The sequence below is a fragment of the Parambassis ranga genome, chromosome 18, assembly GCF_900634625.1.
Source record: "Parambassis ranga chromosome 18, fParRan2.1, whole genome shotgun sequence".
NCBI classification, from domain to species: Eukaryota; Metazoa; Chordata; class Actinopteri; family Ambassidae; genus Parambassis; species Parambassis ranga.
Window position 1 is genome coordinate 2476419 of NC_041038.1, and position 26388 is coordinate 2502806.

The window sequence follows — 26388 nt, forward strand, 5'->3', positions numbered from 1 at the left end:
AGTATATTATTATTGCTCTACGCTGTGTTAGTACATAAAGACAAATCAAACATCATGTTACAAACTACATCTGTCATCTGACAAACAGCCAACACACTCCTGCCAGGACTTGCACCTGGAATCTTCCAGCCAATGGATAGATGTGTTACTATTACACCACAAGAGTCTTGTTTGTTTGTTTAGATGACAAATGCAGCTGTTTTATTGTTACTTTAATTTTTCTGACTGAATGACTGTAAAATCTATCAAATATATTCACTTCCATTTAATCTCTATAGAGTCTGTTAAAATGGAATTTGTCTCTGGGTGCTTCACACAAACCTGGAAAGGCTGACACTGTGCTTTCCTCCAACCTCTGCATGCTCTCCAACAATTGCTTGTATTTGATGCAGTCTAATGGGAGTTTTTTTAAGGAGCATGAGAGCCTCCTGCTGCTGGGAGAATATTGAAGGCCTTCCACCCTCACCATGCAGTCCTGGAATCTACAAAAAGGGAACATAAAGTTACAAAATAATTTGGCCTGTCAATCAATGAGACCATGTGAATTAAAATGATCATGTCCATAGGGCTGGTTTGAATCGCTCTTAGTCTATCTCACATGTGTCAAACTCGGGCTGATCCGGCCCAAATCTTTTTTTGTAAATGTAAGATTTAAAATTTTCATATAAATTTAAACTACCCACAACATTCCGCTGAATAACACCACAGTAATATGAACAAAAATGATTTATTTTGTGCAGCAAAAATAATGGCAAAGATCATAGGTAGGCGCTCCTACTCGGGCTGTTGTTGGTGCGAGAGCGCAGCTCAGAAGACAGAATTGTTGTACGACTCTGAGCAATGAAGGTGTTTGGTGAACAGTTTCAAAGATGGCAGCAGGATATTTTGGGGAGTTCCGTGGAAACGAACCTGCCTGAAGTGCAAAGAAAAAGGCGTCCTAAAGGAAAATAATTTCAAGCGTGAATATTGACTAAACGCGGAGAACAGAAGGATCAGAGAGTAAGAACGAGGCACACAGCTGATTCAGTGGAGTCAGATTCGTGGTGAGTATCAACCGTTTTACTGTGAGTGATAAGTGCAACTTCAAAGAGAGAGAGAGGGAGAGAGAGTCGTGCGCATTACGCACATGCCGCGTGTGTGTGTGTCTGCGCGTATTGGGGCGAACTCCACTCTGCGTGATAGAGAGACCAGAGAAGTGTAAACCCAGGGACTGTAGAGAAGGTAGAGCTCTTGGTGACAGTAAATTGATGTGGCCCCTTAGGCCCTCATAGGGCCACAAGGTCTGGAGTGGCCCCCGACCAATTTAAGTTACCCCTGGTGTATCTCGTCTCCTAGGACCAATTTGCCATGGGAAACCCTAGCAGGGGCTGTTGCCCCGGACAACATGGCTCCAAGGATCCTTTGGGCATGCAAACCCCTCCACCACGATAAGGTGGCGATTCACAGAGGGGACCCAACCCCTCTTACTCATTCTCGCTGTCTTTTGTTAGGGGACATAAAAAATCTTCTGGATCCTTTCGTTTATCTTCCCCGGTTCTTTGATTAAGAAGAAGTGGACAATATCTGGTCTCAAAATTACAATTTATTCTAACAGTAAAGAAACAAATTCTGAGTCACACAAACAGAAGCTTCTGTGGTTGCCTGGCCTCACAGCCAGAGAACAATATGCCATTCTTGTAAACACCTTTTATCCTATCTTGAGATCGCATAAAATCATGTCCTTCCCTAACTCTGCACCAATGGGGTCAGCTCAACTGATATTTAGTTTACCTTATTTGGTAATGGGTAAACCTTAGAGTCAGGATAAAACAGAAAGAAATAGCAGGGGGTCCCCTTTTGTCAGTCGTAAACCTAAGTTGAAGATAAGTTCTCCAGGAGAATGATCACTGTACCATACGAGTGACTTTATGACGCCCCATAAAAGCTTACACCTCTTCCCCCATGTAAGTTCACTTTAAGTCCTAACATCTCATAAGCTGTGGGTCAAATCTGAAAGTGACCAGGAAAACAAACTCACAGGAAGGGTGGGTCGTAAAATGGGGTCATAGGGGATGAACACATTACTTCAATCAAGATCTAGATTTACAACCTTAGCTTGATATCAACCAGAGCTGTCTCCAAAGAACAGCTAACAAAGGAAATGAATTACAAAAGTCTATGAGAAGTAGGGAAATTACACACTTCTCAATACCTTCAGTATACCTGTCTTCCTTTGATCTTCTGTAAAACTTACTTAACACATAAGTACTTATAAAACACATTACAGTAATATGCATACAGAAATGAAAACTTCATATTAGGGACACACTTCTAGATATGTGGACCCACACCACATAACAACATCATACAAAATAAAATCTTTCACCTAACACTTTTATGTGAGAAACTACTTTGCTCCCTAAGCGTGTCCAGGCTATTGGCTAGCTGCTTATGTTAATTTACTATAATTTAGTTTTCTTTACAGTATTATATTTTACTGTATTTTATTTTACTACAATTTAGTTTTCTTTACTGTATTTATTGTATTTTATGTTATTTTACTATAATTTAGTATTCATTCATTACTGTATTTTATTTTAATAATTTATGTTATTTTTAGTTTTTCATTACTGTATTTTATTCTAGTTTATTTTAGGTTATTTTACTATAATTTAGTTTTCTTTGCTCTATTTTATTTTACTATTTTTTTTACTGTATTTTATTTCACTTTACTATAATTTTGTTTTCTACACAGCAAAGACTTTTTAAAAGCTGCAGAAAAACATGAAGTTATTTTATCATTAATTATCGTTTATCTGCAGCCATCAGCCACAGCATTAAAAACAGCATTGATTATTGTCACAATGGGTGATATGAGGCAGCAAGTGAGCAGTTACTTCTTGAATCTGATGTGTGAAGTAGAACATTTAATGTGCATGTGTGCACCAATCTGAATTAGTTTAACAAGGGCCAAATAGTGATGCTGGATGACTGAGTCAGAGCATCAAACAGCAGCTCTTGTGCTGTGCAGTGGTTTGGATCATGTGGATGTTACTTTGACACAGAGCTGCATCCTAAACACTGCTGCAGACCATGTCCACATTTCCATGGCATCAAACAGCTGTTTTTAATGTTGGCTGATCAGAGCATAGAATAAACTTACAGTCACTTATCTATACCTAACTATATCCTACACTTCTCTTAAACTTATCATCCTAAACTTATCCTAAAGATTTTAGAGAAGGAAAAGAGAGAAGTAGTTTAAAAAATGCCACAAATTTAAAATATGCATATATTACATGTCATTATTTAGTGCTTCAAGTTTTATATAGGTTTATTGTATTCATACCTGGTTGTAGTTGTGCGTCCTGGACACTAGTTAATAAAATGTGACATATTTGTAATTTTTATGATGAAGGAAATGATCACATTTTGACACAGTATACATTCAGTAACATTGAAATATGTATCAAATGCAATATTATACTAATATATCTCTTGTTGTATTGATTGCTGGGTGCTACACAACCAGCAGGTGGCAGGCTCTGTGCAACACCTAAGATTCATGACAACACATGCAGAGAAGTATGCAGCATGTGGGTGCTGGTAATATGCAGCATGAAAACAGACAACATTTCACTTCATATGACATTTGTTACACAAACACTGAACACACTGAGGTCACACACTGATCCTCCAGCTTCTTTGCTCTGTGACCTGCTGCAGACTTCCTCTGAGTCTGAAATGAGACGTTGACATCAGAAGTGACTGTGGATCTGACTGAAAGCACCTGGAACCACTTCCATTATTTCCTAGAAGACACAAACTGCATTCTAAATGAAAATGATCATACATCAGTTACATTTTCTTATTGTGAGAAACAATAAAATAATGAAACTTCCACAGTACAGTTTTGTGCAGTAAATTGTGTTTTGTTGACCACAACCTGTTAAAGTCAATGCTTTTACAAATCTGCTGTTCTCAGTTTGAATCATGCAGGTTGAGGTCAAGACTTTAACTGGATCATTTTCTTATCAGACATTCTGATGGAGACGTGCTGCTGTGTTTGGGATCATTGTCCTGCATGACCCAGCTTCAGCGTTTGACTCTACAAGACTTTCGTATGCAGAAGACTTGATGGTGTTGGCAAGCTGTCCAGATCATCAGCACTCCACCACTGTGGCTGACAGCCAGGGATGACCTTCATCCAGCACAGAGAGGAGACAGCAGGTGCAGAGAGAGAAGGTGAGAACAAAGGTTAGAGCAGTGGTGTCTGGAGTCCATATAAGTGAAGTATGCGAGGACAGAAGACCAAAAAGAAGACAACTCTGAGTCCTGCTCTTGGGGAGGAGCAGCCTGTTACTGTTCAGGCTCCTCTGAGCACTGATGACAGTGTGCAGAGGATGACTGGCAACGTCCACAATGGCCAGAAGTTTTTTTAGTGTTCTCCTCTCTGCCACTGTCACCAGGGAGTCCAGCTGCATGCCAACTACATAACCTTTTGTTCATGTTACCCCCCCAGCATAAAAAAGTGCACTGGCCACCACAGACTGGTACAACATCCACAGGAGTTTCCTGCTGATGTTGAAGTCTCCCAGTCTTTGCAGGAAGTACAGCGGGCTCTGGCCCTTCTTGTACAGGTGATCTGTACAGCATGTCCAGTCCAGCTTGTTGTCCAGCCACAACCCGAGGTACTTGTAGTTGTCTACAATCTCCACCTCGTCATCCCTGTTGGTCACTGGACGTGGCTGTGGGCTGGACTTCCTGAAGTTGATGACCAGCTCCTTAGTTTTTGAGGTGTTAAGCTGGAGTTGGTTCATCTGACTCCAGGTGACAAAGTTACTGACAACATTCCTGTACTCGTCCTCTCCATCATCCCTGACACACCCCACGATGGCTGTGACATCTGCAAACTTCTGGATGTGACACAGTTCTGAGTTGTTGCAGAAGTCTGAGGTGTAAAGGGTGAAGAGGAGGGGGGCCAGATCTCATTGAATGAAATATTCCAGTTGAAAATCTTCATTCATTACATAGTGGAATACATTAAGGACAAAATAACATAAAAATCAAATCAAAATTATTAACCCACGGAGGTCTGGATTTGGAACCATACTCAAAATTAAAGTGGAAAATCACATTACAGGCTGATCCAACTTGAGTGGAAGTCAAAATGAGGCTCAGTAGTGTGTGCGGCCTCCACGTGCCTGTATGACCTCCCTGCAACACCTGGACATGCTCCTGATGAGGCAGTGGATGTTGTCCTGAGGGATCTCCTCCCAGACCTGGATTAAAGCATCAGTCAACTCCTGGACAGTCTGTGGTGAAGACCGGTCTTGTTACCGCGAGGTACACGGAAGAACTGATGAGGAGTAGAGGTGAGAGAGGTCCTTAAGAAGGGCTGGAGATGGGTGGAGGAGTGGAAGCAGGTGTGCCCAATCAGCCCGGTGCTCCACCCAGACAAAATGCAGCCTCCACAGAAGACCTGTAAAGGAGGAGAGAGAGAACAGAGACCAAGCAGGAAATAAAATGACTTGCCCACAGGGGGCGAAGATACGGCTCCACACCAGGACCCACTGCACCAGCATATGGTCTCACAGTGGGTCTGAGGATCTCATCCTGGTACCCTAATGGCAGTCAGGGTACCTTTGGCTAGCACATGGAGGACTGTGCGGCCCTCCAAAGAAATGCCTCCCCACACCATTACTGACCCACCACCAAACCCAGTCATGCTGCAGGATGTTGCAGGTAGCAGAAGGTTCTCCACGGCGTCTCCAGACTCGGTCACGTGTGTCACATGTGCTCAGTGTGAACCTGAACTCATCTGTGAAGAGTACAGGGCACCAATGGTTAATCTGCCAATCATACCACCCTCATGGAGTCTGTTTCTGACAGTCTGAGCAGAAACATGCATATTAGTGGCCTGCTGGAGCTCATGTTGCAGGGCTCTGCCAGTGCTCCTCCTGCTCCTCCTTGCACAAAGGAGGAGGTAGCGGTCCTGCTGCTGGGTTGTTGCCCTCTTACGGCCCCCTCCATGTCTCCTGGTATCTCCTCCATGCTCTGTACACTGTGCTAGTGTAAGGAGTTAATAACTCCTGACAGTGGGGTTTTGGTGCCCTCTAGAGGGTCTTTGCAGACTTGGCAAGGGATACTCCACCCTTGTCACCAGTCTTAAATGTGCTGTCCGTGTGGTAAGTCCGAGTCTAGTAAGCTCCACAGAAATAAGTAATTTACTTTGTTGCTTTGCTGTCATAAGTCCACATTCCTATGTTGTAAATTAAGCAGTCCGGTTTACAAACTGTTAGCTGCTAGCTTAAATGCAGTGCTGTCTTGTAGTGCTAATTTTTCATGTCACTGTGGAGCTTGTTAAAACTCAGGATACAAGACGTTTTCCTGTGTTTCCAGTGTGGCACTAATAAACGGCGTGCTGAGCCAAGAGAGAAGTTGGTTTTTAATTACACAACGCAGAAGAAAGTACACACCCCACTACACTGACAGACACAGCAAACCTTCTTGCCACAGCTCTCATTGATGTGCCATCCTGGATGAGCTGCACTACCTGAGCAACTCGTGTGGGTTGTAGACACCGCCTCATGCTACCTCTAGGGGTGAGAGCACTGACAAAATGCAAAAGTGAGCAAACACCAGGCAGAAATGATGAGAGCAGAGAAATGGTCTGTGGTCAGCACCTGCAGAACCTCTCCTTTATAGGGCTTGTCTTAAATAATAAATGCCTCCTATTTCCACCTGTTGTCTGTTCCATTTGCACAACAGCAGCTGAAACTGATTCACAATCAGTGTTGCTTCCTAACTGGACAGGCTGATTTCACAGAAGTGTGACTGACTTACATACTGAGTTACATTGTGTTCTTTAAGACCCTGTTTACACATAGCCGGGTATTTTGAAAAACAAATATTTCCTTCTCTCCGTTTTCCAAAATAACATCGTGCACACATCATCGTTTTCAAAAATGTTTCCATTTACATTAAGCTGAATAAATATGCTCCCAAGAGCCGTCATAACTACGCCAGGCCCGTGGGTGGCAGTGTAGGAAGAAGGAGAAAGCCGTGCAAGCCAATCAGAAGTCTTATCGAAGTCTTTATTTTTTTGAGCAGTGTATAAATAAATGCTCAAATGGCTGACTTACAGCTGGAGTAGGGGTGAGTGGGGCTGGTTTAAATGCCCAACTACGTCCGGAAGTTAATCTTCGTCAGAAAATATAAGTGTGTTTGTGGAGTCTTGCTCACAATAATAATAGATAGGCTAAATATTCTAATAAAGATGTACCCATAAGAGGAAAAAGTAAAATTAATAAACTTTTTAATAAGTTATATGTTGTCTTTTTGCCATCTTGTCTGCTTGCCAATAACTGAAAAATGCTTAAAAGATGCTGTATGGTAGCATGAACCACCATTACCCTCTCAGGAGTGGTCTATCTATAAAACAAGTCAGGCCACAAGGTCACAGAGGAACCCAGGCTAACCTGTAAGCAGCTAAAGGCCTCTCTCACACTGCTCTCTGCAGTGATGTTCTAAAAATATTTGAGGCACAGATGACACCAGAACAGACCAGAGTAATAGCTTAAATGAGAAGAAAGAATGATGCTGCAGTCCAGTATATGAACACATGGTGGTGGTACGGTTCAGGCCTGTCTTGTCTCACTGATGGAATCTGAATTATACCAGAGAATTCAACACAGACATGTCAGACATCTGTCTGTGAGCTGAAGGTAAAGTGGGTCATGCAGCAAGAAAAACCGGTGGTGGTTACAGAAGAACAAAATTAATGTTCTGAAATTGTCATGTCAAAGTTTTGACCTTATTCTAACTGAAATGTTGTGAAGGCACCCGAAACGAGGCATTCATGTGCGGGAACCCCCAAAGAGTTTAGAACTGAAGATGTTTTGTACAAAAAGAATGAGCTAAAATCCAAACAATCCAAACTGTTGTGCACAACTGATCAGCAGAAACCTTTAGTCTTAAATAAATAAATGAGGAAGTAACATATTTGTGTCATTCGAATAATAGAAAAAAAAAATCTACCGGACAAACTTTCAAACAGCACTATATATCACAGGCAACTTGACATCCAAAGAAAAAAACAAACTATTGCTGCAGGTGCTGACACATAAACTGAAACTAAGATAATGAAGATCTAACCCTATGGTGCACATACATGTAATATTTTAATAAAAAGTATTTAATAAAATGATGGCATTAAGTCAATGTGGCTCTTGTTTAACAGCATGAAATGACCTACAAGCTGTGTTTGGTTTGTCATAGTCATGTGATTACTGGGAAAACCTTTAACAAAAGTGAAAGTAGTTTCCCAGTGTATAAAAGGAGGGGTCGGTGCTGCTGCACTGCAGAGGCTCAGAGGACTCAACACAAACAGGACAATTTTCTTGAAGCATGGCCTCTCCTGCAAAGGTAGGTTTTTTTTTTTTTAATTTGGAAAAAATTATTTGCATAATCTGTGTGGAGTTTAGCATGTTTTCTGTGCTTTTATGAGGTTTTATTTCTATGATATGATATAACTGCATACTTAATTCAATATTTAACATGTTCAGTGGTCAAAATGGCTTGTTCTGCTTCTCATGTACTCTCATGTCTGTTGAACAGCAGTGTTCAGTGCTCAATCTGAACCACTACGATAGGGGTGGGCGAATCGATCTAAATATCGATACTATCGATACCAACGTTAGGATCAGTAATTACTCGATACTAGCCTGATGAGATCGATATTTCTGTGGACGTTTCTCTTAACACCTTCAGCTACTTTACTCGTATTTACTCGCGACACGCTCCTCTCTCACTCTGCTCAGTGCGCAGGCACACTCCGCCCCTCCCTCTCCTTCTCCACTCTGCCGGAGCAGACGGAGCTCCTGATTGGCTGTAAAGTACAGCTAGCGTCCTGGAGATGGCAGAGAGGAAGAGGAGCGCTGTTTGGAGTTATTCGAGCGATAGACGAGAAGAAGAAACTGCTATTTGTGAGGTGTGCAGGAAAGCGACCTGCCACTGTGGAAACACAACTCATTTAGACAAACATAAAGCAGCAGAGCCCAAAGACCTCGAGCTGCAGAGTAAACGGAGGGAGGAGGAAGAGGCAGATCCCCAAACATGAACCAGAGACAGAGGTCACTGACAGAGGCTTTACTGCAAAAACACCCATGAATATCCAGGAGATGATTTAAAGAAGTGAAAGTTCAGACTGAGTAATCTGCAGCATGAATTAATGGTGTCTTTCTTGGCTTCTTCAGATTTGCTGCAGTGCATCCACTCCCCCTAGTGGCTTCTTCAGTTCTGCTGCAGTGCAGCAGCACCGCCCTCCGCCAGCGACCTGTAGAAGCCACTTGGGGGAGTGGCTGCACTGCAGCAAAACAGAAGAAGCCACTAGGGGGAGTGGCAAAACGTCTTCAAAAAACAATCCTTGAGTCCAGTTGCCTCGATTTAAACTCTTGGAAATGACTATGACCTGGATGAATGAGAGCATCCACAGATAAATTTAAGATGCACCGACATTGCAAATTAAAACGAAATCCCTGCTCATTGTGAACTAACGAGTAAAAACATGACGAAAAAGATGATGCTCACAGACCGGACAATCTGGGTTACAACCATCCTCCCTGCCGTGATTGACTTTTTAACTAATTAGTCATCTTAACTCAAATGTAGACTCTCAGTCTATCTTTCTGATTGGATGACCTCCCATACAGCAGATTTTCTTCACCTGCTGTAATTTTGGCAAGTGAACTTGAACTTAAACCAAATCCAGTCTTTGGTGAGTGACTAAAACTAAAATTAATTGAAAAAGTCTTGTTAAAAGTAACACCCTCGCCATTTTCCAAAACTCACCAAACTTTGTCTAAAATGACCCCCCAACAAAAACTGCAGGTTGTTACTGTCGCCACTAGCGGGCATGGCCTAATGGCTCTTTAGAATGTGACAATATCTACCTACGGGCATGAATGTCAGTACACAGGTGTATCAGGCTGAGGTGAGAAAAAACGTTTCTTGGAAAAATATTCTGCAACGTACATAAAGTCAAATTTGACCCATCACGCGAATGCACAGGAAATGGATGTATTTTGGGCTGTTTCCAAAGTGGATGAAATTTTACAGCTGTGATAAACATCAGACTCTGAACAGATTGATATGCTATCTGTACACTCACTGCGCCACCTACTGGTAGGACGACCTGTCTTTTTTCAAGGTTTATTTTGGTGTACTTCAGTGTCCTACATGACAGGAATGGGGGAGAGAAGAGACGATTCGATAGGGGAGGGGGGCGGCTGAGGGCCTGCTCATCGCTGCCTGCAGCTTCAATTCATACTTGCTCTAACATTTAATATCAAACTCGCTCACATTTACTAACATAAACAAGATATAAGAGAATAGCATGTGTGTGAGATTCTACATGCAGGAGAGTATGATAGCAAATGTAAGACCAAGTATGAATTATGTTTTAAACAGCTTCCCATACATGACAGTGAGAATTGTTGTTATTGTCAGCTTAATATTTTTATGAACTATTTAGTATTAGCTGGCATAGCTCTGTGCTTATGGGGCTGCATAAGTGTACAAAGAGTGGATGTTTATCCAGCAGATGTGATTTCTGTCTGATTGTATCACACACATGCACATGATGATGCCGCGTCATATTAATGATAACACCTGTGCACTGTTAACACAGGCTTTTGTACCATCACCAACCCTGCCCACAGCTCCAGTTGATGACCTTGTAAACAGTTTCAGTTTCAAAGTTATGACTGTTGTTGATTCAATTGCCCCAATCAGAACCAAAGTTCTGTCAGGAAGGAAAAAGTCACCTTGGAGAAATGCCACACTGGTTAAAGCTCAAAAAAGAGTCTGCAGACAGGCAGAACGCAGATGGAGAAAAACTAAACTCCAGGTTCATTATAACATTTACAAAGAGAGCCTACATGACTACAACCAGGAACTAAAAAATGCAAGACAATCCTATTTTTCAGAGATTATCAGAATCAGAATCAGAATCAGAATCATGTTTATTGCCATGTAAGTGAAGGGGGTTCACATTACTAGGAATTTGCCTTAGTGATTGGTGCATACAAAGAACAAATGACAATTAACATGCAATAAGATAAAAACTAAGATAAAATTAAGTAAATAAACTAAAGTAAGGCTAAATTTACATGACAGACATGGCGTAACAGACATACAATGAACAGAACATAAAATACTGTGCAGATGAAATGGTAAACATAGACCCTTATATGATCGAATGGAACAGTGTAATAATGTAATAATATAACAGGTACCACATGGATCGGTGAGGTGGTACTCGTGTGCAAGTAGTGCAAGATGGAGTAAACAGTGCAAATAGTCGTCATTGTGCAGTGACTATACTAAAGTGACCTTCTGAAGTGGCAGTGCAGAGCAGTGCATTAATTACAGTTTAACAGTCCAACAGCAGAGGGGAAGAAGCTGTTCTCGTGGCGTGAGGTTCTGGTCCGAATGGACCGTAACCTCCTGCCTGAGGGGAGTGGCTCAAAGAGTCCGTGTCCAGGGTGAGAAGGGTCAGCTGTGATCCGACCTGCACGCCTCAGAGTCCTGGAGACGTACAGGTCCTCGATAGATGGCAGGCTGCAGCCGATCACCTTCTCAGCAGAGCGCACAACACGCTGCAGTCTGTGCCTGTCCCTGGCAGTGGCCCCTGCATACCACACTGTGATGGAGGAGGTGAGGATGGACTCAATGATGGCCGTGTAGAACTGAACCATCATCCTGGCTGGCACCTCGAGTTTCCTCAGCTGCCGCAGGAAGTACATCCTCTGCTGGGCCTTTTTGATGAGGGAGCTGATGGTGAGCTCTCACTTGAGGTCCTGGGTGATGGTGGTACCCAGGAAGCGGAAAGAGTCCACTGTGGAGATGGGGGTGTCTGTCAGGGTGAGGGGGGGCGATGGAGCTGGCACTTTCCGAAAGTCTACTGTCATCTCCACTGTCTTCTGGGCATTCAGCTCCAGGTTGTTGTCAGCACACCAGGACACCAGACGGTCCACCTCCATCCTGTAGGCAGACTCATCCCCGTCTGAGATGAGTCCAATGAGGGTGGTGTCGTCAGCAAACTTAATCAGCTTGACAGACTGGTGGCTGGAGGTGCAGCAGTTGGTGTACAGGGAGAAGAGCAGAGGGGAAAGTACACAGCCTTGGGGGGTACCGGTGCTGATGGTCCTTGTTTCCGAGACATTCGTCCCCAGCCTCACATGCTGTCTCCTGTCTGTCAGGAAGTCAGTGATCCACCGGCAGATGGAGTCTGGAACATGCAGCAGGGACAGCTTGTCTTGGAGGAGAGCTGGGCAATATCTAACCTTCCTTTTCTGGGAAAGGTCATTGAAAAGGCTGTTTTTCAACAAATTCATGCATTTTTGGTGCAAAACAATATTTTTAATGAATTTCAGTCTGGATTTCGAGAGCACCACAGCACTGAGACTGCACTTATTAAGGTCTTAAATGACATGCACCAGAATAATGATGCATCCAAAGTCTCCGTCTTAGTACTGCTGGACCTTAGTGCTACATTCGATACAGTTGATCCCAGCATGCTGCTTGACAGGCTGGAGCAGTGGGTGGGATTTACTGGCACTGTGTTAAACTGGTTCAAATCTTACTTACATGATAGGGACTACTTTGTGTCAATTGGTAACTATGAGTCTGACCGAACTAAGATCACATGTGGGGTTCCACAAGGGTCCATTCTTGGACCACTTCTGTTCAACATCTACATGCTGCCCCTAGCTCAGATCATAGAACATCACAACATCTCCTATCACACCTATGCAAACGACACACAGGTAAATATATCAGTGTCATCACATGACTACAGTCCCTTACACTCACTAAGTAAGTGTACTCAACAAATCAATGAGTGGATGAGCCAGAACTTTCAATGCTCAATGCTGACAAAACAGAGATGATTGTTTTTGGCCCCAAAAATGAAAGAGCTAAGATCAGTGCTTACCTTGACTCCATGTCACTGAAGGTTACAAGGTTACAAGGTTACAACCAAGCCAGAAATCTCGGTGTAATTCTCGACTCAGACCTGAACTTTAACACCCATGTAAAAGCCATTACTAAGTCTGCCTATTACCACCTGAAAACATTGCTAGGATCAAGGGCTTTCTGTCCAAACAAGACACAGGAAAACTTATTCATGCATTTATTTTCAGTAGGCTAGATTATTGTAACGGCGTCCTCACAGGTCTTAGCCAAAAATCCGTCAGGCAGCTGCAGCTGGTCCAAAATGCTGCTGCTAGAGTTCTGAGTAATACCAGGAAAATGGACCACATCACACTGGTCCTCAAATCACTGCACTGGCTTCCTGTGAGTCAAAGGATACATTTCAAAACTTTACTCCTGGTCTACAAAGCACTGAATGGTCTTGGACCAAAATATATCCTGGACTTATTGGTTCCCTATGAACCATCCAGACGCCTGAGATCATCAGGGACAGGCCTACTGTGTGTACCCAGGGTCAGAACCAAACAGAGTGAAGCAGGATTCAGTTATTCTGCCCCTCACCTGTGGAACAGCCTTCCTGAACACCTGAGGTCTGCTCAAACAGTCACTTTATTTAAGTCAAGCCTGAAAACTCATTTGTTTACTGCAGCGTTCTCCTAATTTCTTGACTGCTGTCCTAACTGCACTCATTTAATCATCCTGATTTTATTTGATGTTTTTTATGATTTTATTTTTTTATGATTTTAATTTCCTTCTTAATTTAATGTTTTTCATCTTATGTAAAGCACTCTGAATTGCCTTGTGTATGAATGGTGCTATATAAATAAAGCTTGCTTTGCCAAAGGTGGTCTGTTTGTGAATATGTAAATGTGTATTCTCTTTCTTTTATTCTATCAAAAGGGAGTCAGTGATGAAGATTCAATCACTGAGCTTTACTGTGAGGAAGAGGATCCTCCATCAACACCAAGTTCTACCTGCAAAGATCCCTGTCAGACTGATATGGGTGTTGAAGGTCAGCTTTGTGCACTGACAGTAGTTAGACAACAACAGTATCACATAGGACTGCTGCTGTGTTTTTTTTTCTCTGCCCCCATACGACCACCTGTAATTTAAATTTCTCTGTACTACTGTATTCCATAGTATTTTCATGACACTTATGCTAAAAAGATAATAAAAAGCACAACTTCTTTTATGCAGTAATAAAACCAACAGTATAATACTCCTATTTGTTAGTGTTGTTAGTGTTTTTTATTTCATGATATTCATGGTATGATGCAAATAAACTGCTGTATCTTATGCTTAATGGCAATTTCCCTCTTGAGGATCCAAAATGTCTTGTCTTACCTATCTTATCTTTTGAAGTCACTAAAATTATAAACATTATTATTTCCGCAGGGAAGACTAAAACAGTGTATATTAAAAGCAGCAAACTAGTGTCTGTGCATTTGGACGCTCCTTCTGGTGAAGTGGAGAAGTACATTGAAACCAGCTGCTGCAGGACAATGGACACAAACAGCCAACCAGAGGCTGAGCACAAAAGTAAGGAAAAGAAAAACACAATTCTAATACATTTTGTGGGTTTAGTATGACTGTTGTTATTATCTACATGATTGCAAAAAGAACAGGCTTTAATAAAGTATTTAGTTTATAGTGTTTTGATAGGGTTTTGTTCTTATATATATATTGCATTGTATATATTTTTGCTTTTATCATAGAACCAGAGACATCACTCAAACTAAACAAAAAGAGCTGCATCAGTGGAGACTGAGCCTATGACACACTAATACAATTATAGTTTTTGTACAGATCTACAAACTTAGTGGAAACTACAAACTGCCAGAGTTAGTGATGCACAGTGTATCAACCAGATACTGCTACTTTAACTGTCTTGATAGTATCACACAGACAAATCTGTTTGGTTTTGTGGGAAGAGCAGTAAAAACATCTGCAAGATTAGACAAAGTCTTGTGACTGTTTACCCCCTCCTTTAAGGGGCGCAGACCCCAGACAAGATGAAGAACTCTGGCATTAATACGCCCATTCAAACTTGTGAGTTCTTTCAGTCTGGCCTCAGTGCTGTCCAGAAGCTGAATTCCCCTTAGAGGGAAACAGAAGAAGTCACTTAAGCATCAATAAGTAAATGCAGATTCCTTCCTCAGCATATTAACCTAATGCCTTGAGGTTAGGGGCTGTAAAAATTACATCTTTTGACATGATATACAAATATTTTAATTTGCTTTAATGCAAACAGCAGTGGACAGACCAGGTGACAGCAAATGACTCTTACTATGACCTAAAATGTAAAAAGCACTTATTAATGAGGTAAATACCTTATATTTGTGTTTGTTAGGGTATTGTTTATTTCAAGGGCCCTGGTCCCTTTTTTAGAGCACTCTAGCTTTTATCTATGAGTTTAGAGTCTAGCTTGTATCTGTAACTAGGAGTAATAGCATTTTGTTATCTGCAGAGACGCACCTGGAGAGCTTTTTGGAGGATCTGGGGTTGGGGCAGTACTACAGAGAGAAGCTGTCGCTCAGCAAAATACTTGAGATCGATAAGAAGACCCTCAGTGATGAACCATCCAAGTGTAAATCTGACTTGTCATGGTATTTTCTAAAGAAACTGATGATGGTTAATGTGACAGCTAGGAAGGTCAGTTGTACATCAGAGTCAAACTGTGCAGCTGCACCAGTGACTACAGAGTTTAATTTTGAGGATCTGCTTAATGTCCAAAATTCTGCTGACTCGTTAAACTCGCTCGACATAATCACTGCTCTCTTTCTGTGTTCTGATGGTTTTGTGCAGCAGGAAATGGCACTCAAAATGTCTATGTGTCAGTTTTCTGTGCCTCTGCTACTTCCTAACTGTGACACACAGCAGTGCACACTCATGCTTTGGGCCTTGAGGGACATTGTTAAGAAGTACAGACCTCAGTCTCTTTCAGAGTCCAAGGGCTTCTCTGAAGAAAGAATCGTTCTCTCTGAACTTCCAATGATTTCTTTTGTGAGACTGGGTGAGTGCTCCTTGTCCAAGTCAGAGATTCTCAATAAGCTCCTGAGCACTTCTCAGCAGTACCATGACGCCTTTGTGCACCATGAGATGGAATGTGGAGACAGTCCAAGAAGAATATCCAATGGACTGACTGAGATTACTTGGTATCTCCCTGGTGGAAACAAAAACATGAATATCTTCAGTGAGCCAGTGGCTGTCGCTAACCTTCGTGGGGACATTGCTTCATTTGAAAAACAATACTCCTTTTTGTGTGAAACATCTGCAGCAGTTTTTGTCTTCTTTGACAATTTGGATTCTGAGTGCAGTCTGCTGACCAGCACACACAGCAAGGCAGAGATCTTCTTGGTGGGAAACCATCAGAGCAAAAGCTTCAGTATAGATGGTTTAGAAAAAGTAGCAACCAAGTTGGGCCTGGCTAACAACAATATCATTATTAAGACAAAACAGAAAAATGCAGCAGACTTTGTCAAGGGTTTGAGGACAACCATCAGTCATGTAGTTGAGAACTCAAAGATGAAGATGAGAATAGAGCAGATGGCTGACATTGCCCATGAACTGGGAATCTTGGTTGATGAAGACGATACTGTGTGCCAGACTGCAAAGAAAAATGCAGATGAAATCACTGCAGGAATAGAAGACATGCTGAAATACAAAGAAGATCATCTTCCCCTGCAAGGCCAAATATGGAAAGAACTGACCTCCTTGGAGAAGGAAGAATTCCGACTTAAAAACCTTGGGTCTGAAAATGTAGAAGATTACAAAAGCAAACTTCAGGAACAGAAAGCTGAACTTCGGGACAAACAGAACTCTTATGACATGTCAACAGCCATGACATACTTCATCAATGCTATATCAAGCTCAGGGTCAGAGAGGTGTTACTTCCTGAAATGGATGCGAATGAACCTTGATAATGTGTCTCGTGAAAAACTGTCAGGACTCAGGGAGCAGTACAAAGAAAAGTGCAAGAATTCTAAGAACAAGGAGCAGATTAAAGAAATAGACCGACAACTTTCCAACAGCTCACTGGGGACTGAACACTTCTTCCGTGAAATGGGTCAGATCTATGAAGCTTCACTTTCTCTTCCAGAAACACACCCATCATGCCAGCAGTTGCAGCATCTGCCCAAACTCTGTGCTGAACTGCTGCGTGATGGATATCCCCTTGAGCTTGTAGATGGAGATGCTTCCAACATTCCTCTCAGATGGGTGACTGATGTTCTCTCTCAGCTCAGTGATTTGGTGTCTCCAAAGAACAAGATACTAGTAGTCACAGTTCTTGGAGTTCAGAGCACAGGAAAGTCCACTCTCCTTAACACCATGTTTGGAGTGCAGTTTGCAGTCAGCAGTGGTCGATGCACTCGAGGTGCCTTCATGTTGTTCATCAGAATCAAAGAAGACATGAGAGAAGTCCTCAAGTGTGACTTCATGGTGATCATTGACACAGAGGGCTTAAAGTCACCAGAACTTGCACAACTGGACAACAGCTACGAGCATGACAACGAGCTGGCAACACTTGTTGTGGGGCTGAGTGATGTCACCATCATCAACATTGCAATGGAGAATTCAACAGAAATGAAGGACATCCTACAAATAGTTGTCCATGCTTTTCTCAGGATGAAGGAGGTGGGCAAAAAGCCTAAATGTCAGTTTGTTCACCAGAACGTGTCTGATGTTTCTGCCCATGAGAAGAACTTACGAGACGGGAAGCTGCTCTTGCAGCAGTTGAACGAGATGACCCAGGCAGCAGCAAAAATGGAGAAGAAAGAGGAGAACAAGAGCTTCACTGATGTGATGGAGTACAGTCCAGACACTGGGAACTGGTACATCCCTGGACTCTGGAATGGAAACCCACCAATGGCACCAGTCAATGCAGGGTACAGTGAAGCTGTATATGAGCTCAAGAAAAACATCATCCAGCTACTGCAGACATGTGAGCTAACTGCTAATAATATCTCAGACTTCAAAGAGTGGGTGACCAGCCTGTGGAACGCAGTCAAACATGAGAACTTCATCTTCAGCTTCAGAAACAGCCTGGTAGCTGACGCATACATGAAGCTCTGCACAGAATTCAACAAATGGGAATGGGAATTCAAAAAAGAGATGTACTCCTGGGTGACAGAAAAAGAAACACAAATCTCCAACTTTGGTACAGTTGCAGATAAGTCTGGAAAGTCTGACATGAGAAAACTCCTCTCATGTTTGAAAAGTGAAGCCTCTGTGGTGCTGTCCACATGGGAGGCCAAGCTTCTAGAAAACCTGACAGAGTATTTCAAGCAGACAGAAGGCCATGTGTATCTGGTTGAAGGATACAGAGAGGAATTTGCAAACAATGCAAAGAGCCTTCGAGCAGAAACAGAGAGGTCTGTAGTTCATCAGCTCACAGCAGCAGCAGAACTCGACAAAATCAAAGAGAATCACACAAAAGAAATTGAAAAAGCTGTGTGTGAATTAATTGATGAATGTCAAAAGAAAAAAGTCCAGATGACAGACGAAGAGCTGGACAAAGAGTTTGACAAGATGTGGAGTAAAACACTGGAGAAACTGTCTTTTTCTAAACAAGAGCCCAAAGATGTCTTCACAAGTGTGTATCACTGTCTGAGAACAAATCTGTCACACAGGGGGAGCCGAGCATGTGAACTGCTGAGTAAAACAAAACTTCAAGATTGTGGAAAACAGCATTTCAAATACATAGCTAAAGGATTCTACAACAAAGCTAAAGACAAGGTGAACGGGTGGTTTAATTTTAACAGTCACACAAAGGCTGTCCAACAACTGGCTGATAGCATCATAGATACTTCCTCTGAGTTTGTAAATGAAAAATTGGTAAGAAAAAACAATTACCATGAAACTTACATCCAGGAGATCCTTAACATCATTGATGAGAAGCTGCACAACAACCAGGATCTTCAGACAAACATCGAGTTTGAAGTTTCTCTAAAACTGCACATCTGTGGCTCTGCAGCCAGAAGCTTTCAGAAAATGCACCAAGATTTCCTACAAGTGAATGATCCCTACAGATGTCTGATGAACAACAAGGGAAAGTTTTGTGCTGATTTCAAATATGTGTTCTATAAACGAGACCAGTGCCAGAAGAAGGCTGAAGAATTCACCAACCAGTGCTTGAAGCCAGCAGTCACAGACTGTGTCTATCGTTACCTGTGTCCTAATATCATTGATGAGATGCTGAAAATGGAGAAGTTCAGCACACGAATCTCCTTCCAGTATTCAATCTTACTGGATTTGCTTTCAAAGGAAAAATTTGAAAATTATTTGAGGTACAGTCTGTCTTATGAGAGTTATGTGAAAACACAAATACGTGATGAAATAGTGAAACGTTTCTCAAGTGGATCATCGACATTTCAGTTTGAGGACAGACACCTTCAGTTATGTATCAGCAGCATAAATGATGCCATCAAAAAGGCAAAAACAGAGAAGAGCGACAACTTGAAGAGCTTTGTTAAAGACATCTGTAAAGAACTACCAGACATACTGGTAATTTCCCAGGATGCTCTGGGTGCTTTCATGATCCTGAACAATGCCGACCAGGAACAGTTTGCTCAGTGTCTCACAGCATCTATGAAGGACATGGCAGAAGCTCTTAGAGACCAGTTTAAACAAACAGGCATCAAAGAGAAACTAAAACACCTCAGTGTGCAGCCACAGAATGAACTTTTCACCAGAGTGATTGGTTGTGGTAAACAGTGTCCATTCTGTGGAGCTCCTTGTGATGCAAGAAGAAAAGACCACAAGCAGCACTGGGCTTCAATACATCAACCACAAGGTCTGGGAAGACACAGGGGGGACGCAATGGAAAAACTTGTCACTGACATTTGTTCATCTCTTGTGAACAGTCGCTCACTGTTTCGCTGCAGTGCTACAAACTATCAATGGCACCCTTACAAGACTTACAATGAAGTTTTTCCAGACTGGCATATTCCTCCAGATGTGAGCCTTGAAGCATCAGACTACTGGAAATATGTAATGACAAAGTACAACAAGAAGTTTGCTGAAGCATATAATGCAAAACCTGCTGATATTCCTTCAACCTGGGGAAATATCAACAAGGAGCAGGCAGAGAAAAGTCTCAGAGAGGCATTTCACATCAAATGAGACCAGACTAACACGCTCCCCTAAAACTCACAGAGGGACACTTTGTTTCTCCAGGGATATTTGTATTTTATTTTTTAGTATAATAACACAGCAAATGGTAACATTATGCTGAAAATCAGTTTTAATAGTTAGCTCACATTTAACAACCTCCCTAGATTAGTATAAGAGAGAAGTGCTTTTGTTTGAGTTTTTTGTTTTTACATTTTGTGCATTTTGTGTTAATTTCATATGATCATCATATAACCACTGAAAACATTTATGCTATTCATGAATAGTGTTTATGTTAACAGGAGCACCAGTCTAAATATTTGTATTTTCGTTTGATCTGCATATTTACTGTTTGTCAAGTAAGTCTGCATATGATATTGTATAATAGCACAGCATGTTTAAACTTTTAAACATTGACCCTCAGCATGAACAGTATACATGATATGAAATCATTAAAACATCTGAGGCCACAGTCCAATGATTAAAACATGTGAAGGATCATTTATTTGTCTATATTGTCTATGTGTTGTGTTACTTATATCAAATTATAAAGTTATTATAAAGTGACTTCCGTATAAACTCTTCTTCATGTAGTCTTTTATAAATCTCTGCAGTTATCAACCTTACAAAAAAGAGTAAAATCATTTAGTAACAGTATTCTGACATGTTTGCTCACTTGACAGTCGGTACCCTGCTCATTGAAATTGATTAGTGTACTTAGTAGGAAGTGTAATGATTTGTTAATTTAGTTATTGTATTTCTGGATTTTTTTTTGTGTTTGTTTTCAATAGAACTCACCTGGTTTGCTGAACCCTTTACTTCAGGGGTGTCCAAACTTTTTTGTTTCTTGATTTGATAATGAGAAAGTTCCCAACAGTTCCTGATGACATTATTTTAAACAATAAAAAATGTGTATGCTGTTATGTAATATATTTCGTTTTACACAGCAAACAAAAAACATGTTAGCATGTAGATGAACAGATCAGAACATGTTATCTGAATTTAAATTGAAAATATTCAGAAACTGTGTGATTGTGATAATAGAGCAACAGGCAAGTCATTGACACTACTGTGAAAGTGAGATCTGATCATATATAGCAGGTCTGGTTTAAGAGCAGCAGTATATGTACGTAAAATGTCATGTAGACTATTAAAGGTGGGAGTCAGTGAGTGCTGATCTCAAGCGGGTACTGTTTTCATAGGTTTGTAGTGCATGTACGAGATGTAAAAACGTGATGATGTGCCTTACAACAGACGTGTACTGAATTATGTTATGTACCAATGGATCTGTCATATATACATACACAAACATGCATCACAGAGACCTATATGAGAATAGATTTTCTTGAATTTAAATTGCTCATATAATTAAAACATCTGATGAACTTCTACTTTTAAGTATTTAAAGGATTTATTGTTCTAAATGGGATACTGTCTGCATGTTACATTTATTGCATGTGATTAAATAAAGGAGACAAAACCTGCAGTCTGGCTATGAATGTCTTTAATGTTTCCCAGATCAGAATCACAGCATACAGTGTATAATAACTTCTAAAGTAAACAGAAATATCATCACCTCATTTATTTATATAGTTTTACTTTTTTTTTTTAATAATCATCTTTTTTGAAATGTCATTATTTAACATTTTTTCTTCATCTCATGTCTTGGGTTTCTGAATTCAACAAAGAATGTAAAAACAAGACAACAGGTGCAAATCTGCAGTGGAGACCAAGCTGAGGGTTTGTGTCAGAGTATTTGTGTATGTTTGCTGTTGTAGAGTCAGATGCTTGCATGTACCAATGTCATACAACAACATCTCTCGACAACCTCAGTGCTCTATTGGCATGACAATAAATGATGTGCTGTTCCAGCAATGTGAACCACAACACTGCTGTGAGTAACTTTATAACACAGAAAAGGCCAAATGTGTGTCCGCACACGTCCTGTCACAGATGTTTGCAATTTACTTAACCCCTTACTCTTAGAGCATTACTTTCTGCTACATCACAGCACTGCAACAGAAACACAACCTCTACACCCAAAGTGCAACAATAGTGTGTGGAATGAAAGCGTCAGACCACCTGTGTGATCTCATCACTCTATGAAAATATGAGGCATCTTGTGGTATCAAAGCCCTCATGTCTGTTCCACATGTAATTAGGTGGCTACATGTAAACACTGCTACATGACAAGTGAGCCGTCACCTAATTGTCTGCACTTGTGTTTAGTATCAGTTTGGGAAAGTTAATGGTCTGACAACGAAAGGCAAAGCTGGCTTCAGTGCTCTTAGCCTCTGCAATGTTTACCACATACTTAAAAGTATATTTTTGAAATGTTAAAATCTAATATTCATTGGACTCTAGCAACATAACAACAGTACCTTCAGCCCTCTCGTTTGTATGGGCTTTAGTGGAGAATAATTCTGCTACAGCGACTTTCCTAATTAGGAATTATGATGCTACAGGATGCCCACAAAATGATGGGCAACATAACAGTAAAATAATGTTATGAAAAATTCAGTGCCAAGCATTGATTTATTTGAAACTTCACACAAGAGTCTCTTTTCATTTTTAGCAAATTGCACCTGTTGTCTTCAGTAGTCACAAAATAAGCATATCATTCATTCACTCAAAAGCAAAAAAACAAGAAACTTAATATTTACAAATATTTTGACTGTTTGATTCTTACACTTAAAAATGTACAGTTTTGATCCTCATCCAGATGTGTCTGTTTCCGTCCTGCCACCCAGTTTGGTGTTTTCCTTCCAACGTCCAGTTTACTTAGTGGGCTGACTGCATTTAACATACCACAATGGCGCCCTCCAGTGTTAGCTTATAAAATAGACAGGGAAGAAGAACAGACCCAAACAAAATACCTAGTTTTTGTTCCCTCATCCAGTGGAATCACTGTAGCTGTATTGTGGTGAGGTTTATGTCTCAACGCCTTGCTGGCTCCTTATCCACAGGTGTGAGTAGAAAAGGGTCCATAGGGAGATCTCAGTTCTCCTGTAGACAGGCAAAGTGTCCTCCTGGGTACAAAGATCACCGCACCTTATTTACTTGTGAACAGTTGACTCTAATTTCTACGTTTAAGGCTGTGAGTCTTATTCCATTCTTCTCCCAAAGGCTCTTTTCCACTGCATCCATCATCTGATTCAAAACATTTATCCACCTGCAGCACACCAAAGTCAGTTGTTGTGTGATTTACATTGTGCACATTTTCCTTTCCGTGGGCTTACGAAACTCTGACAGGAATAGCCAGGTATATACTTCACCCTTCTGTCCTCCTCCATCCTTCCACCCCTTTAGGCAGTAATACAATACAAAACAAACAGACTAAAGCTAGAGTACAAGCAAGGACAGCACCGGTGACTAACTTTTCCCATACTAGACATAAGTTAACATGTGTTCCCATCAGTTCAGTTAACACACTGTATTGCCCATGATCCATGTTTGACATCTTTATCAGAGAATCAGAGAGGGGCATTTCTGAGCTGCAGTTCTGCATCTTCTCACCCAGAATAATGGAGCAGAACCAAAAACAGCAGTTTACCCTGTTAAAGAGATTCGAGCCCGCTTGTCATCTTGCAGCTCCACCAGTTACCCTTAGTGTGCTTAGAGTCTAATTTACAACTGATGAAATCACAAACACAATAGCAGAGCTGAACAGAGGTCAGAAATTGTAGAAATGAAACAGCACTGACATGATGAAGTCAGATGTATTTTTGTCATAACAACAGGTTGAGCTATGGGTGGTAACCAAACACAAAGGATGGAGAGCTGTGAGAGGCAAGAGAGCGTGGTGGTGGTGATGATAGGCAGAAGCGTGTTTAGGTAAGCAGCACGAAGGAAGTTATGTTAGAGTCTAGGTTCTTTAACATTAGGGTGTTCCTGCCTGTCTGCCCCTGTGCCTTTCTGTTATCTAACTAGGGTGCACTCACTCCCATCTGAAGCAGCTCTGTTGCCACACTCACGCTCACTTACAGACATCAACCAGAATATGCTTATCGTGGAAACAGGGAGGCAGATGTGGGAAAGAAGGTGACAGAGTAGAGACTGTCTGACTCTGCTTCACTTCTGACTAAAATACAAAAATAAGTCTGTACAGGAACGCCACAACAAACTTAGTGTACCCCGAAAACTGATCATCTCCAAAAAGAGGGAAAAAGTAGCTACGGTAGGACGAGGGGCTTACTGTCGACATGCTGCATCATATGGTTGGAAAAATCTTGAAGGACAGAATGCATGGAGGTGTGTTCACAGTTGCTTTGATTGTATTTGTGTCAATGATTCATTTTCTTTATAAATGTACAAACGAATATTAGAAAGGTGGAGGTGATTTGTCGAGCGACTTCAGGAATATTTAGTGGGAGAAAAAAAACATTAAAAATGGACCGATATGATTTGATTAGATTTGGGAAACGTGCATTGACAGCTACGGTGTCCTTCCCCACCCCGTCATCATCTTTAAAAAATAATTCATGCATAGTTCCCCACCACTGAGAAAACCCAATTATATACTTTCTTCTTTATACACATTTATATATAACTATATATAGTATCATTTCTCTATAACTATTTTCAGCAAAAATTCTTTCCACAAAAAACAATTAAACAAATGCTTCAAAAACAGAAACAAGATGAAAGATAACACAATCGAGGGCCAGATTTGGCACTTTGTCATGAAAACACACAGCCTCTGTTAGTTAACAGTAAATACTCTAGAATTTTCTCTACTTTTTTCCTCCCTTGATGAGAAAGCAAACAGTAGTACATACTTGGCACCAAGAATGCTGGTAGAATGAAATATCAGATATCAGTGTTTTCATAGCTATATGTTTGCTGTATCTACTCTTTGCCCCCTCAGTAGATTGTGAATCCTTACAGCAAAGGAGCCTTAGGAGAGAATCACATGTAAAATGAGAGGAACAAAACAGCAGTAAGACACAGATGTAGAACAGGAGAAAGATATGTGCACAAAACACAGCAGGGACAGAAAAAAGATGAACTCAAAGTAAAAAAAAATAGGAAACGGCAAGGGGCAAAAACTTTTTGTCCCTCTGACACGGTGGGCCTTTAATCTGGAAACAGCAATTCTTTGAAAGTCACTCCCAAACGGATCATCTGCTGCCAAGCAGTTCTGTTCCATCTCCACACACCACCTGTGGAGGGAGCTGCAAAGTTATACAGCACATGATGGAGGAGGTGGAGTTGCTGCTGGAGAGTCAAGAGAGTAAAAGAACAGAGCAAAGGCCCACTACCTGGGGCCCTTTTTCTAGTTAAGTACCGGAGCCAGTATTCCTGGTCCTTAGGTGTCACTATGCCAAGCCAGTCCCTACTATACCCTGGTGGTGGAGTGAGGGTGGGGCAGAGTGTTGTTGTGGCCGGTGGAGGGGAAAGTATTGAAGGCATGAAGAGGTTGCATGCTAGTGATGGTACTGGGGATCATGGTGATCGTGTTTGGTGTCATTAATGGTACGTCGTCAGGGGCTCGGCGCAGCGCCAGCGTGTAGTCAGGTGGGCAGGCAGGCCGCAAAATGTCGTGAGGACGAAGGGGCTCCATGTCATGGTGAGCGTCGTGCTCCGAGTGCTTCATCTGCAGGGACATGATTTCCTCCTCTTGGCTGTGAGCCAGGTCATTGGCAGGGCCACCCCGCTGAGGAGACAGCCGGTGCCGTCGCATCTCATGCCTTTTGTCACGCTTGTAGTAAAGGGCAGCAAAGGCCAAAATGTTGAGGAAAAGCAGTGATGCCCCCACAGCAACGGTCACACTCAGCTCAGTGGAGTAGTCCCGGGTGTCTCCAGGAAAGAGGTCCTGGTGTGGACGCTCTGAACCCTCAGAAGGATCAGGATCAGCGGGGAAGGTAGGGTACGGGTGACGAGTGGTACGAGGGCCTGGCGTTCTGGGCCAGGGTCTGATGGTGCCTGGGCCAGGGCCTGCTGGTGAGCGGGTAGTGGTGGGGAAGAGCTCCTCGTGTAGACTATGCAGATGGGGGACTAATTCCAGCCAGAAAGCAACCTTATTGGCCCTATAGTTGTCTCTGACACGAGGCTTCAAGCCAATATGTAAGTACTGTTTGTCCTTTGAGTTGAACTTGGTCCAAATGACCTCTTCAAAGCGGTTGGGCTTGGTGTGGATGAACTTCGTGTCCTGAGGTACTGGCAGATTAGGGTCTCTGGTAAAAAAAATTGGGGGGCAACTTGTTAATGGGCTTGTGACCAAAGTTATAATCATTCTTGTAATTAAGGTAACATCAAATTTCCAAAAATAGCCATGTGTTCTAGGTTAGTAGTATATAGTAT

The 26388-nt window shown here is 41.7% G+C and overlaps 2 protein-coding genes across 4 annotated transcripts in view; one reads left to right on the top strand and one right to left on the bottom strand.

The window, feature by feature from the left end:
- The first annotated feature begins 8197 nt into the window (after positions 1 to 8197).
- Positions 8198 to 21571, top strand: LOC114450897 (up-regulator of cell proliferation-like). Of its 3 annotated transcripts, XM_028429322.1 has the most exons (4): positions 8198 to 8406; positions 13876 to 13987; positions 14371 to 14514; positions 15443 to 21571. In XM_028429322.1, the coding sequence occupies exons 1-4, from the start codon at positions 8389 to 8391 to the stop codon at positions 20095 to 20097; spliced, it is 4929 nt and encodes a 1642-aa protein (XP_028285123.1). In that variant the 5' UTR covers positions 8198 to 8388; the 3' UTR covers positions 20098 to 21571. The 3 variants fall into 3 exon arrangements, with proteins under 3 accessions (XP_028285123.1, XP_028285124.1, XP_028285125.1); XM_028429323.1 differs by lacking the exons at positions 8198 to 8406; positions 13876 to 13987; positions 14371 to 14514 and having other exon boundaries at positions 15410 to 15562; positions 15781 to 21571; XM_028429324.1 differs by lacking the exons at positions 8198 to 8406; positions 13876 to 13987; positions 14371 to 14514 and having other exon boundaries at positions 15410 to 15562; positions 15784 to 21571.
- Positions 21572 to 21756: 185 nt separating this feature from the next.
- The window catches only part of nlgn2a (neuroligin 2a), a 151492-nt gene continuing 146860 nt past the window's right edge, over positions 21757 to 26388 (bottom strand). The window contains exon 11 of the mRNA XM_028429364.1: positions 21757 to 26261. Coding sequence (XP_028285165.1) covers positions 25424 to 26261 — 838 coding nt within the window. The 3' untranslated portion in view covers positions 21757 to 25423. The remainder of the gene's footprint in view (positions 26262 to 26388) is intronic.